The sequence below is a fragment of the Camellia sinensis genome, chromosome 4, assembly GCF_055761805.1.
Source record: "Camellia sinensis isolate YWXY chromosome 4, ASM5576180v1, whole genome shotgun sequence".
NCBI lineage: Eukaryota > Viridiplantae > Streptophyta > Magnoliopsida > Ericales > Theaceae > Camellia > Camellia sinensis.
The window spans coordinates 197752426-197767257 of NC_138964.1; the positions used below are offsets into that span (position 1 = coordinate 197752426).

At 36.5% G+C, this 14832-nt stretch overlaps 1 protein-coding gene across 2 annotated transcripts in view; it reads right to left on the reverse strand.

Moving 5' to 3' along the window:
* Positions 1-1220: 1220 nt before the first annotated feature.
* Positions 1221-14832, reverse strand: part of LOC114303131 (suppressor of RPS4-RLD 1) — a 33110-nt gene continuing 19498 nt past the window's right edge. Inside the window, exons 14-24 of one of the 2 annotated variants that reach the window (XM_082867297.1) lie at positions 11404-11490; positions 10026-10235; positions 6978-7300; positions 6473-6559; positions 6290-6389; positions 4372-4463; positions 4185-4223; positions 3967-4057; positions 2324-2421; positions 1930-2231; positions 1221-1496 (exon numbers count right to left, since the gene is read on the reverse strand). In XM_082867297.1, coding sequence (XP_082723423.1) covers positions 1943-2231; positions 2324-2421; positions 3967-4057; positions 4185-4223; positions 4372-4463; positions 6290-6389; positions 6473-6559; positions 6978-7300; positions 10026-10235; positions 11404-11490 — 1416 coding nt within the window. In that variant the 3' untranslated portion in view covers positions 1221-1496; positions 1930-1942. The remainder of the gene's footprint in view (positions 1497-1929; positions 2232-2323; positions 2422-3966; positions 4058-4184; positions 4224-4371; positions 4464-6289; positions 6390-6472; positions 6560-6977; positions 7301-10025; positions 10236-11403; positions 11491-14832) is intronic. The other variant, XM_082867298.1, reaches the window with a different exon arrangement.

The following is a 14832-nucleotide window of genomic DNA, read 5'->3' on the forward strand; positions in this document are numbered from 1 at the left end:
ATGTTGGGAATTTTTTTTAAAATATTAATGTTTAATTTTTTATATTTTTTTATTTGTTTTATTATTTTATATAAAAATAATTTAACAATTCCTACACTAACAACTATCATCAAAACAAATATAATTTTACTTAATCCCTTCACTATTAATCACCTCACTATAAATCTCATCCATTCTACCTCTGAAAACAAACGGGACCCTAAGCTTTTATTGTTGTACTCCTCTCGTTTTATGGAGTTGTGATTACTAAAAAAACTTTCACTCGTTGTCATTGTCGGAGAAATATAGGCAGTCAAATGGTTGCCACTGTTACCACTGAAATATTGCTGCCAAAGAATTTTTCAAGTTTTGAGGGTGGATAAATTTTAAAAGTGATATGTGAAAAAGATGAATGGATGGTGATGGAAGTAGATGCTCTTATGAATCCTAATTCATGATATAATAAGTGCGCAAGTTTAATTGTGAGATGGACTGTCCTAAAAGTAATAATTTTCTTTTTAGTAATTTTATTTGAGATTATTATTGCAATAAAAAAAGTTAAAAATTGGAAAGTCCAAACTAATTTATATGGTACTAACAACAGTGCTAACTTTTTGATATGTAAATATCTTTTTTATCCCTACTAATTGTAAATTAAATTAATCTTTGTTAGTCGTAAATTGAACTAAACTGTTATTTTTTTTGTTATTCATTACTAGCCCACATTTCTCATTAAATAAAAAATAAAAAATTAATCCACAATCTATTTGGGTCTTTTTCTATTTTTATTTTTATTTTTTTTAAAAAAAAATTCTAAATGTATAATCGTAAATTAACATACCAAAAACACAAGCTGATAATCAAAAGCAAAAGCAAGGGGTAGACAGTTTCTAAAATTAATTTTTTTGGATTAAAATAAATTATTAGAATTTGAAATTGTTTGAAATAAATTTAACCAAATAGCACAAAATAACTTTTCCAAAGCTAGAGAATCTATAAGACCGCCAAAAAAAGCCACACCAAACACCCCTAGTAATGAGTAGAAGAAATCTAAATAACACAAACCAATCACAAAATTGGATATGAACAGACAAGATTTTTTGAAAGTGGATACTACCAATAAATCCAGTAAAATCTTTGTCATTGATGTTTATTTTGTAGTCCTTTTTGGGCTTGAATTTTATGAACTTGTTGGATATATTAAAGCAATGCATATCACACAATTGACAAGAGATCCCATATGAAAAACAAGTAAAATTTTCCATCTATGACATGATGTATATATAAACCTTAATCTGAGACAATTACTGAAGGGAAGAGGAAGGGGAATCAAACAAAGAAATACACGTGCAATTTCATCCTGAAGCACTACATAAAAACAATGTATTCAAACATGCATACATGTAATAACACAATTATACCTTGATCTCTCAATTGGTTTAAGACCCAGAGTAATCTGATCCACAGTGGATCACCGACCAGAAAATGTTGCTTGCTTGCTTGCTGCTGACAATATGCTGCACAGAATTAAATTCTGAGAAAAAGTCCGAATATTTAAGTAAAAGGGGATCTTCGTAATTCCAAAACAAACAATATAATTCCATTAAGTTTCAATTTTGCATGGCATTTAAACAAAGATATCCCAAGATTAGGGCTTCAAGAACTGACTGACGGTTTGTCATAAACTCAGTTTTCTGCAATGACACCACTGTGTTTGCACATGTTTAAGCAAATTTCTAAACAGAATTATTTCATGCCAAATGATGTTGCGCATACAGCTACACTTATTTTAAAAATAAGGTCTGATAAAAAAGAAAAACCTTGCTGCAATGTTATTCGCAGTTCTGTTTGTATAACATTTCTTCTTTATTAAAAATCCAATTTAAATAGAAAATTTTCATGATCGAATGCATTCATCTGACTTGTTAAGGATGTTAAATGCTCCCTCACCTTAAGGATGCTCTCAATCACTGTAGGTGCTCAGGGCAGCAACAACAGATCCCGTTGTCTCAAAAGTTGATACCACGTCAGGATAATCTTTCCACGATGTGGTGACCTTGAGAGATGGATACAACCAACTTTTCACGGAATCCACAAAGGAGTTTGGATCAGAGTTCAGAATTGCTTCCCAATCCACCTGAAAACCTTCAGGGATGCTCCCAGTGAACTCCATATTAGCAGCAAGAAGTAATCCAAGCAAAACTACAAACCCCACGGCAGCAGAGCCTCTGGAAAGTGGCATAAAATTGTACCTGAAAAGGATTACAACTTCGTTTATGCAAAGAACCTAAATATATTGCCTAGAGAACAAAAGATTTTCACGAAATAAAAATCACATGTTTACCAATAATATGTCATCCTCAAGATTGCATCTCTCACATTTTCGAGCAAACTGAAATCTGAAGACCCATATGTCTCACCACAATAAGCATTGCAAAGAGCCTGCATTTCCACAGGTGGGTACATTCAAATGTCAAGTTAGATTCAGTTCTTGCACATTCAAAATTGGGTATTATTATACTTTTATTATGTTAATTCCCTCAAGTTGTGCTTAGTTATGTATTTAATAAAATAATTTTATTTTTGTAGGAAAGCTTGGCAATTAAGATGATGATCAAGGAATATAGTTTATGGTGGGCCCTGAAGCAGCGCACACAGAATGGTAACCCATATTAATACACAAGTTGTATGACTTAGCAGCAAAAGCAAAGCTTGGCCAAGTGTTGATTGAGTAATCAATAAAAAGAGGATTTTATCTTGTGCCTCACGCGCATTAAGTGCAGTGTGATGTAATTCAGCAAGACAAAATAATGCCTGACATTACAAATGCTCCAGTGGTTTGGCTGCACAACACCAGTCATCTGGCAAATCCTAAATCATACAGAATATGGATTTCTCTTTCTTATTATGCTAGTTTTTAAAATTGTCCTTGTATTATAAATACCTATAAAAGTCATTATTGGGATCATCCTTCATCATATATTATTTTTCAATATGTAGAGTTTTTGTTCCATGGAGTTCTAAGCTTCTTGCTAAGACTAGTGGTGACACTCCAATGGTTCCTTTGTAAGTATTCCTATAATTCAATAATGGTTTTTAATGCAAGATTATTTTGATTCATTGATTTAATTATTTTTTAGAAAAAAAGAGTGTTCTGTATAATTCCTTACTCTATCATAGACCTTGGGCATAGAAGAAGTTTGAAATTCCCTGTGAATCAAAATACCAGTTTTTTGTTTTTTATTGTGGCATGAGATCAACTAATCAAAATAATCAATCTTTTTATTTTTATTTTTATGATATGATACTCTTTTTATCTACCAATTGAGAATACCCATTGTGTATGTCTCAATTGAGTTACAAATTAAATCTATAATATTTCAAAGGAAACATCAGTGGGTGATCCATTATGCCTCAGTGTCTTCTTGATATTATTTTTCTATCTTTATTTTTAGCTACTTAAATCTCTCAAACTCATTCAAATGAATACAACCAATTATTTATTTTCTTTTATTTCTCAGTTACTGCAATTGAATACACTGATCCCTCCCTGTGGATTCAAGACATCTGTTGGACTTATTTCAAGCCTTGGGTAATCTGCTTGACTAGTTCTGAAAGTAACATGAATTTAATAGTAGTATAAACAACCCTAGGCATGGTTGATATTCATATCTCATTTTTCATCTAACCTTGAAGTTGTTGGTTCGAACTTGAGGGCAACCACTTTGTACAAATTATGCCAAATGTTAGATCTATACCCATTTTCCCCCTCCCAGGCCTCCATCCAATGGGGACTAACTTGGGCGTACATTTTTTACCAATGCTTCTTACCGGTTTGACATGGTGTATAGCAAGTGCATAAAATACATCCAGGTGAGGTCAATAAATGACTCAAGTGGAAACATTCACAGCTTGGATTTCAGTCTTATTAAGTAAATTGATTAAATAAAGAGCCATCAGCTCAAGTATGAGTCTAGAGTGACTTACTTCCCATGCCCCTGCCATTTCTGCATCAAACCCTTCCCATCTGGAAGGTGTACAAGGTGTTCTAATGGCGAAATCAAAACCATGTTCTCCCCTGGAAGAATCATACGATGAATCTAAATCAGTAAACAATTAGAAAAATGATCCGTAATCAATATAAAGGGAATAAAGAAATAATAAAAAAAATTGGAACCAGCTATGTTTTGAAATATATAAATTACATTTTCACAAGAGTGATCCTCGTTCCTTCAAGATGTCTCCTAAAAACAAGGCAAATGATAAAAAACTTGAGTCAAGTCAACGAATTACAACCACTTAAGATATTATGTTTATCTAATAACTAGCAAGCTCATCAAAACATGATAGTATAAGCAATGAAAGGACTACAAACTCTTAAGTCATGATTACCCCTCGAATACTGTACTGTCACACCACGTTGCCAACCAGAAGTCCTCACCGACAACTCTGTAAAGATCGGAGCAGGATTCCGCTTTCATAATCTGCAGGTTATATTTAAAAAGAAAATAATCATAGATAAGTATTTTTATTTGTAGAAGTGGAAGAACTATAAGGTAATTGTTGAATAACTTGATATACATTGTTGGGCCTATTTTTCAACATCTTAAGCTTTTGTGACAATTAGTGGTCTAACATGATATCAAAGCAGAGCTCAAGTTGGGGGATATCTTGGGTACAAATCTCTCTGTTTGTATTTGTTTTGCGTTTGCATTTTGCTTCTCTATATGCAGTATATTTGCATCTCCATGTGCAGGAGGGGATTGCATGTGAGGGAGGGTGTTGCATAACTTGACATGTATTGTTGGACCCATTTTCCAACAACTAAAGCTTTTGGGACAAAAAAAGTGGTGATCTACAACTAATCAGAAGTTTGCATCATCAGACAACAGGGAAACAAACAATCCACTAATTTAGCATCCTGTTTTACTGTTTTAGTAAGTGAAGGCTTTTCATTAAAAAGTGCCAAGGGGTAAGCAACTCGATTATTAAAAAATAAATAAAAATACACTCTGTAGAGGAATCAACCGGTCATGTAACTCAACAAAACAGTGCTCCAATAAACTGACATTCCAACATAAAAGTAGACACCATGCACAATTAGTTTCTAATTTTTGGAGTGGTGTGTGGGTCGGACTTCTTTAACCGTTGGTGTGGCTGAAGAACATAAAGTAGGCTCTCCCACTCCATCAAAAGACCATTGATTCCACTCCAAACACACCAGATCAAACACAAAAGGGAAGGAAAGCCTCCCTCACTTTCTTCCTCCACCTTGGCACCCGTGCCTCTCTCCAACTACAAAGCCAATCAGCCACTGTATGATGGAACACTGCTTCAGACTAACCAATTCTTGTATCAGGCAGTCAACCATGAAACTCATGTCCCAGACAAAATAAATGTACCTTCAAAAGAATTAAAGACCACACAACTTTATAGGCCTGCAAGACCTCACAACTACTCTTAAGTAAATCAAAGCACTACCAGCTACAACTAGCCCACCACCACATCATCGCTTCCATCTACACTCCTATGGATGGAATTCTGAAAAGATTTAACACCACTACCAACTCCCGACATGAAAACACCTTGTAAAGAAAGAACTTCAATACATTACATGTCCTGACCATCACATAATTCTCCGCTCAGAAAACTATATGCACTGCTATGCCAAACAAATCAGAATATTCTTCCATTACAAGGACCAAAATACCACACTAAATAAACTTTTAAATCTATTAATTGTCCACCCCAGGGCTTTCATTATAGGCTTAAAATATTTACCGCATAGCTTCCCTATGCTCACTACAGATGGCAACACTCAAGTTTAAGAAGGGATGTCCTCCTTAACCCCGCCCAAAGAATGGAGTATCCCTTTCCAAACCCACATCAGGGTGAGATGGCGAAATTTTAAAATGGGGCAACTTTCCTGGCAGTTTTTCAAAAATTTAAAACAATAACATTGATTATTTCTTTACCAGAAATAAAGAAATAAAGATCAAAATATTTAGGGAAAATCACAAAAACACCCTTTCCAGTTTCAGACAGTTAAAGGGGCTTGCCTTAAATTTCGGTAACAACAATAGACAATTTAAGGGACCCTTTAAACATTAAAATATAGTTCAAAGAGAGTTGAATTTAAAAAATGATGTTTCACTAATACTCATCTGTTGTGAAGCAAGACAACGAATCTTATGGTAGAAACTAGCCTATTGGCCTATGGCCCCATTTTCATCAAATGGCAACCAGTGTAGAAATAAGAGTAATGCCCTCATGCAGTTCAAAAAGCAACAATGAAAGTAATATAACTCACATCTTGCAATTTTCCATCTTCGGATAGATCAATGACATTGTCTTCCTTGTTGAACACATGCATTTTTTCCTTAATGACAGCCTTTGCAACATCTAATGTTCTGCAGCATTGGGCAATTGACAAATAATGATTTATTTTTTTTTTTAGTCAAGTTTTAGAATAAAATAAGGGTATGCTGCTCACCTTTGAAAATTTGGGAAGTAGCGAACAACTTTCGCTTGCCCTAGAATAAGTGGTGTGTGAGACCCAAATCCTGAGTTGAACTCCTCACTGAATTGAAGAAATGCCCACATTGACATCAGCAATCAACACGAGCAACAGTAAGACTTCTATTTTGAAGAATTCAAAAGATAAAAACAACAGATAAAACTACTCCACAAGGGGGCAGAGAATGACCAGGGAATCATACTCTAGGGAGAACTGGGCAAGAGAATGCCCAGGGTTTTCTCAAGTAATCAAAAAATATAAAACCCAAAAGAAAAAGGATGCCGGTATTGCCAGCACAATTCTAGCTTTTGCCAGAGCAATGGATAATTATTTAGAGCATTGAATGGCTGTACATTGCTGTGGCAAAGGAGCAAAGGGCACAGCTGCTTTAGCCAGTGCTTCCATGACAATAAAGCTACACAGAAAAAGAACTCTTTTATTTGGGTCAGGTTCAATAATGAACAAAATCTAGAAGGATTACCTTAACTTGTTGACCCACACAACTGGGTCACAAGGTTCAGAGATCTGTCTCCATTTTACAGCCGACGAATAAAGATCATGCCACGATTTCATATGACGACCCGAAGATCTATCTTCTGTAATGCCATACGAAGTTGATGTTTCCAAGGAACTGCTGGTACAACAACCAGAACCACCTCTATTCTGGCTGGGAATATTTGTTTTTTCCTTTCTCCGGGCATTCTTGCCATATTTTGATGTGTTTTTATTAGAATATTGCAAAGAACGCCATGCCTTAGAGACCTTTTGTGCAATCTCAATAGCAGCAAATCCCGCCATACGATGCTGGTAAACATCAAATTAGATATGTCATCAATAAATACAGTTCAACTAAAAAAAAAAAAAACAGCACAATGAAATATTACTGCATTGCTGTGTCCATTTTAGCCTTCGACCCAAAGGCATTATCACAAATTTTCATCTTTTTGTGCTAATACTGAAAACCGTTTAAAAATAGAGTTGTATGTCCTTTATATGTTGAAAAAACATTTGCATCATCCATAAATTTAAAAGAAGATAACAAAAATATCCAACTTCTAAGGATACAGAAAGCTTACTTAAATGAAGCATATAATTGCATAGATGTGCTTGCTCTCTAGTTTTGTGCTTTTGAAGTTTCTTACTACATCATTGAAGGATCTTAAATTACCATCACACTAAAGAAGGAATTTTTATTTATTTGACCATTCTAGAAGAAAGGGGAGGTATGGGGGGAGCTGTAAAGGGGAACAGGATGTAGAACTATGAAGGGGAAGTTGAAAGGTTTTTTGCCCTGCTGCTGTGTGTAAACTGGGCGCATTTTAGAATCATAATGTAAGATTGTTCATTTAAGGGGAAATTTTTTCTACATGGAAACAGTCTCGATGAAGAAGTGGATAATCAAAATGAGGTGAGAAGCCTAAAATAATATGAGAAAGTTCCATAACAATTAATGTCAAGATGCCAATTCAATTCTACTTTGAGGAGTTGTTTCGATGGAAACTTCATTTGGCATTAGTCTTCCCTACGCACAAACACTGATTAAGTTTCCAACTCAAACAAGTTGAGAAACTAATCCAAATGAAATAATGTCTACCTTGACTTTCTAAATTTCAATCTACGAGTTTGGTTACATGGTCTCTGGCAAATTAGACCAAGGTATCCATGTTGAAACAACATGACACAGGTGTGGATATGGGACACGCCTCAACACAGTTGTACCCTAGTCTGGTTGATAGAAGAAGACGACGATGATGAGAAGAGACGGAGAAAAAATACAATTCTTTTCATGAGATCTAATGTCGTAGAGCCTAGATCTGCTGCTGTAGAGCCAACAAATATGCTGTTGTAGCTCGCCAAATGAGACGGTCGTTAGGATTTGATCTGGTTCAATGACTAAAGGAAGATCAAACCTGTTTGTATATAGGGTAAATTACAGTGGCCTACTGAAATTGACTTGTGACACTAAACCCCCTGGAGTCAATATCAAAGTGAAAAAATGAATGGACAAACGTAACTCTCTTATTTCTCCTCTTATCCTATCTCCTCTCTTTTATCTTTCCTCTCTCATCCCACCACCCAAAACCACCATCACCCTCCACCACTACCAATCACCTCATCCATCACCACCAATCCCCAAAATCACCACAACCACCCACCACCACCAACCACTGTGACCTATCACCACTCTTCTCCCATATATTCAATACAAGATTTCATACCCAAAGATCTGAACCTAGAAAATGATTTGCTTGTATTTTTATATCCTTATTACTATACCAACTACTATCACCCCATAGACGAATGATTTAATCAGCAATGCACAATTTCCAATGTTCATATCCCTGTTGCAGCCCCTCCCTCACCCTTCTCACCATAAAATACTCGCATACAGTCACACCTTCAGTTGCAAAATTATCTCGCTTGCAATCTTGAATTCCACATTTTGACCCATGCTACCCATTAGTTGCCCAAAAAATGAGCAATCATCAAAGCAATAATCATCAAAGATGAACCCACCGAATTGGTTCAAGTTGTTCTCATTGATGCAGGTGTAGAACTACTTAATTGTATTAGATGGAGAAAGCAGATTAGAATAGAGAGACTCCCTTCCTTCTCCCCACCCCTAGGCTAAAGGGAAAAATATTTAATTTTCAAAATTTTAATAATTCAATATTAAACTTAAAAATCAAATTTTCATGTGTTAGGCAAACACAATGTTGTTAATTTAGATGGAAAATTGCATTTTTATAGTTTGGTATTGACCCATGGGGCTTTAGTGTCACAAATCAAACTTTAGGGGGCATTGTGTTTTTTGGCCTAATCCTAGGGGCAAAGTGTAATTTACCATTTTATATAATTGCTAGAGATTGCCAATAAAGAGCCTCACACTTCAAAGAATTTCCAAGTTAAAATTAATTTTGAGCCCCTCATAATTTAATCAAGGACCTAAATAAATAATTAAGCTATTTAAAACAATTTCCAACTTAGCAAAAAGATTTGCAAATTCACCCTTCCTCTAAAATTCTTTTTCTTGTCATTAATACCCATACCCACTTTAAGACAATTCAACACTAATATTTGTGTCCCCATGTCATAAATTTGGAAACTTGGGGGATTACAAAGACACAAACTCATACTCAAAACCATACACGAGCCCATGTAAGAATAACTCAATGAATCTAACATTTTAATAGATCTCGACAACAAAAATATGCTATTAGTGATTGTTTGATTCAATTCATTAATCAAATTGATACTGTTCCATATTCTACTTGTGATCCCAAATTGAGAGGGGGGATCACCAGAGCCGGAAATCAATCACTTTCCACAAGTTGATATTGAAGGTAAAGTTTCAGACATGTTTAAAACTAAGTGAAGGTATGAATATATATTTCAAGAAGACGACATGTTAATTATGACGAACGTCCAAAAACAAAGAAACAAAAGAATATATCATGAGAATGAATGGAAGGCAAGAAATGATAAACTATAAGAAATACTGATTTTTTTTGTTCTAAACATAAATCACCTGACGCCTACTGGGCAAGAAGCCAAGGCAACTATATTGAATCTTCTTGCCAATAGAGTCTGCAGCCCGTGTGAGAGCAGTCTTCTGCTTTGTGACAGCAAAATCTTGCTTTCTTAGCTTATTACCCTTCTTCAGAGAATCGCGCAAGGTTGGTTGCCTATAAACCTTTTCACAGACATTTTTGGGGTGCAGCCTTTTGCACCAATACTCCTGGGAAACAAAAAAAAAAAAAAAAAAAATCATAAAATAGATGCAATAAGGGCACACACCATCAACGTTTACATCTTGTGAACTCTTTCATACAAGATCATGTGCAATGTCTTAGATAATGAAATCTCAGACACATACACTTCAAATCCATGGAGAAGAAGAATATTCAACCCTGCTTCTCTACTCATAGAAAGGTTAAAAGACTACATAATTAGGGCCGCAAACGAACCAAACTATTCATAAACAGTTCGAAGCTTGGCTCGTTTACAACTCGTTCAAACTCATTTATTTATTAAACGAACCAAGCTAGAGCCTAACAAACGAGCTCAATTTGAGATAAGCGCCACTCGATTAGGTTCGACTCATTTATATTAATTATTAATATTATACATATATTTTTATTTTTTTATTATTTAATATATATAACTTCATATATGGTCAACCAATCTTTATAGAGAACTAGAGGATGCCTAATGTCAACCAAGCAAAGTTTTCAAAGGCTTTACTGAGGCTAGCCTCGATGCTCACCTCGCCTCGAGGCTAAGGTAAAACGCATCGAGATTTTGATTTTTAGGCTACTAGCCCTAAAGGCTAGCGCATCACAATCTAAGGCATGCACCTTAGGTGCGCCTTGTATGCCTTTTGTGCACAAGCCTATGACAAGTATGCATATGAATAGGTTGCCTTAGACTCTTGTTAAACTTAGTCTAGTAGATAGTTTAAACATCAAAAAGCCAAAAATATAAAAGAACCCCTTTTTGTGACTATATTCTATAGAAAAAATTAAGTATCTTTTATAGAAAAAATTAAGTATCTTTTATATATTGTTTTCCAAGATATGATCTATTCCTATCCTCCACTGCTCTCACTGACAACAAGAAAGAGGATTGACCCTTCCCCATGTCAGTCCAGTTAGAAGGGGAGGGCCCACTGATCAATCGATCTATGTTTCCTGTCAATTCGCTAAGTAGACTCACTCTGCCGAACAATATTTAAATTTATTATTTGCAGCACAGCTCAAAGGAGTAAAAAACAAAACAAAACAAAACACAAAATGGAAATGTAACTTCTGCTCTAACACTGAAGCATTAGTAGTAAGCAGACATAGACAGAGAAATAAAAGCTCAAATTAGTAACATACAGAAGTATAATCTTCATCACATATTACCTTAAATAGGGGATTAATATCTCCATCAATATCAAACCAACAGAATTCACTATTGATCTTTGAAGCAGTATATAGAGCAATTTCTTTCTGCAAGAGAAGGTCATAAAAGTATGAAAAACAGAAGAAATAATAACTGTAAACCTTACAGAATAAGCTATGGTTTACAAAATCAATAATTAGATAAAAAGTAACCAATATTGCTATGAAAAATGAAAGATTTAGATTATTTCATTCAATTTACATAGAAAGCACAAATTACAAAATTAAAAGTTTACAAATATGAGTTCATATCGCATTTGTATAACAAGTTATGTATACACATAAACAGTCATCACACATACAATAAAGATATATGTATGTGTATGTGCAGAAAACTTGGCGCTTCTATAGTGCCTATATATATGTCCAAATGTGGATAATAGTGGTTGGCTGGTGAGTGTCAACTAAGTATGGTAGAACATGTAAGATTCCACTAAATCAATAAAGACAAACCAGGTGAAAGCTAAGGCAGCCTGAGAGAGAGAAGAGAGAGAAAGAGTAGTGAAGAACCACCAATGAAGGTGTGGAGAAGAACCAGAACCTTTAGGCAGGAGAATATTGCTTAGAGATAAAGGAGATCGAGACCTAAATATATACAGTTTTAAAGTGGGGTTAGCCATGTAAAGGCCAGCTGGAGGCATGTATCAGAAGCAAATGCCCGAGCCCATACAAGGTATAGATGGTTTCCTTTACTTAGCCTCACTACTTTAGTAACACAGCTTCAACTAGTGGTGGTCCCAGTGGAGTCAGCCTACAAAGAGAATGGGTGAACTCAAATTTGGGGCCATATGGAGCATATGGAGGATGCAATGTAGAAAAAGTAACAGCCAGAAAAAAATATGTATATATACAGGTTATACGTACATAATATGCCACATGCACCATGAGAGAGGTGGCTTATCAAGTTACAAACTTACAATTGTTACTGCATGTTTGTTAAATGTAAAAATATTGATGTATTATTGATTGATGTATGTTATGTTCACAATGAGTCCTATATATAGAAGATTAAAGAAGGTAGGTATGTAGTAGGTGGAGTAGTAGGTGGAGTAGGTGAAGTGGGTGGAGTAGGTGTAGTGGTAGGTTTTGGTACATTTTAACAGTCCCCCGCAAACTCAAGGGGGATAGGAACTAACCAACTTGAGTTTGGAGAGACTAACAAAACAAGAAAATAGACGAATACATAAAATAAAAGAGGATAGGAGACACTGTATGGTCGTGTCAGACCGTTATAGAAGACTGTATGGTTATGGCAGACCGATGTAGACGACAGTTTATGGGGTCATGTCGGACCGTTGTAGCAGACAATGTTGTGACAGTTGTTGTGACAGTTTACGGAGTCTTGCTGGACCCTTGTAGAAACTAACCGGAATCAATGTCGGGACAGTTTCCAGAGTCTTGTCGGACCCATAAAGGAGCTAACCAGAATCAATGTCGGGACAGTTTACAGAGTCTTGTCGGACCCATGAAGGAGCTAACCGGAATCAATATCGGGACAGTTTACAGAGTCTTGTCGGACCCTTAAAAAGTCGCACCCTCAAAAGGTGTGCCCAATCTTTCAAAAGGCGTGCCATCAAAAGGCGTGCCCAATCCATAAAAAGGCGTGCCATCAAAAGGCGAGCCCAAGTCATAAAAAGATGTGCCGGACATGATGGCGAGGCGCGTCACCACATTGGCTTGCGCGCCCGTTTTGTCGTCTGGCGTCAAGTGGCGCGCAATGCGCGTGTCTGCCTTGGCTATTTAACTAAGACGGATGCTGAGGCTGAGGCTGAGGCTGAGGCAAAAAACTGGCTAAAAACCTCTGAGAAACTCTTCGTTGCCTTGAGAGAGATACTCTGTAACACTCTGTAACCACCCTTCTCTGAAACACTCAGCAACCCATAACATGGCCTCTTCGTCCCGTAGTCTGCTCACTCTCTTTCCTGACCTCAACGAGTCCACAAGAGAGGTAACTGGTGCGGTTGCCCGTGAACCTCAACCAAGCGCCCCTGAGTTTGCTCCGTTGACCTTTCCTATGCGGTCTGTGGAGCAAAGAATGGCAGCGCAATCAGATATTGAGGCGAATCAGTATACATTGAAGTCATGTGTTGAAACCATGACTGCGGTCACAAACTTGTCGCACCGGCTGCAGAGTAGGACAAATGAGGTGCAACAGTTAAACGCCCAACTGGCTTTGCTCCAACGCATGTATAAGAATGCGCGAGCAGAGATAAGTGTGCTAAAGGCGGAAAATAAGGAGCTGAAGCGGAAGGCCACCGTTATGTTCCGATTTGGAGGGCCGCCATATGCTGCAGTAGAGGAGCAGGGAGTAGTGATCGTGCCCAGTGGAGTGGGAAACACGAAGGCAACACCGTCAAGGGCCGCCCAGGACGGAGGCAAGAAGAAAAGACCGGCGGAATAGGCGAAGAAGTGAGGTCGGTGGGTGGCCGTCTGCAGAAAAGAAAACAAATCTTTTGGTGTTGTGTTTTGATTTGTTGTTTTTTTTTTTTTTTTTTTGTGTAAAATTGTGATCGGAGTTGATCCCTGAGATGAATAAAATATGGTTTGGTGTGCAAAGTTATATGGTATGAATGGAATTGGAAAAAGATTAAAAATAATGTGAAAGAAAAATAAAGAAAGAAATAATAAAAATATATTTGAAATCAAAAATGAAAGATGGAGGAAATAAGGAAAGTGGTTTGGAGAAAATAAATAAAAATAATGGAATTTGAAATCAAACGGAGGAGAGATGATTTTTTTTATTTTTTTATTTTTAATATAATATAATAAAAAGAGATATATATATATATATATATATATATATAAAATAAAGAAAGTGGGGAACAAGAGTGTATCAAGAGCACCAATCGGTGTCCCCCATGTTTTCCTCCTCCAACTGAGACCCAGAGAGAGGGAGATTGAGTGGGTGCATGATGAGGATGTTGGGTCCATGGAGAGAGAGAGAGAGAGAGATTGCCCTCCTTGAGTTTGATCTGGCCAGATCCAGATCCAGAACAGGTACCCCTCTCTGTTTGACCTTTTTCTTCCCCACAAGTATCAATTTTCAAAGGCCTTGGATTAGTTTTTATACTCGAAGCTCTGATTCAGGATCTTCAGTCCAGCGTAGGAGTATGATGAGAAATCTTGCAGTGGGAGTGGTGACAATCTTGCTTGTCGTGGCACAGCTACCGTCGGGGCTGACCCTCCCATCCACGGTACCTGCATTTCTCTGGTCACCTCACCAAGATGGATTGTTAAACATCAGAGTGAAGGAAGCTGTAAAATATCAAACTCTCTCTTCAAAGGAGTTAGCCAATTCTGTGATGTCTGAAAGGGGGCTGTTCTAGCTTACTGTGTTCGGGGAATGAAGCTCAACAGCCTCTGGATCTTGCACTTCTTTTTGTTGGGAGA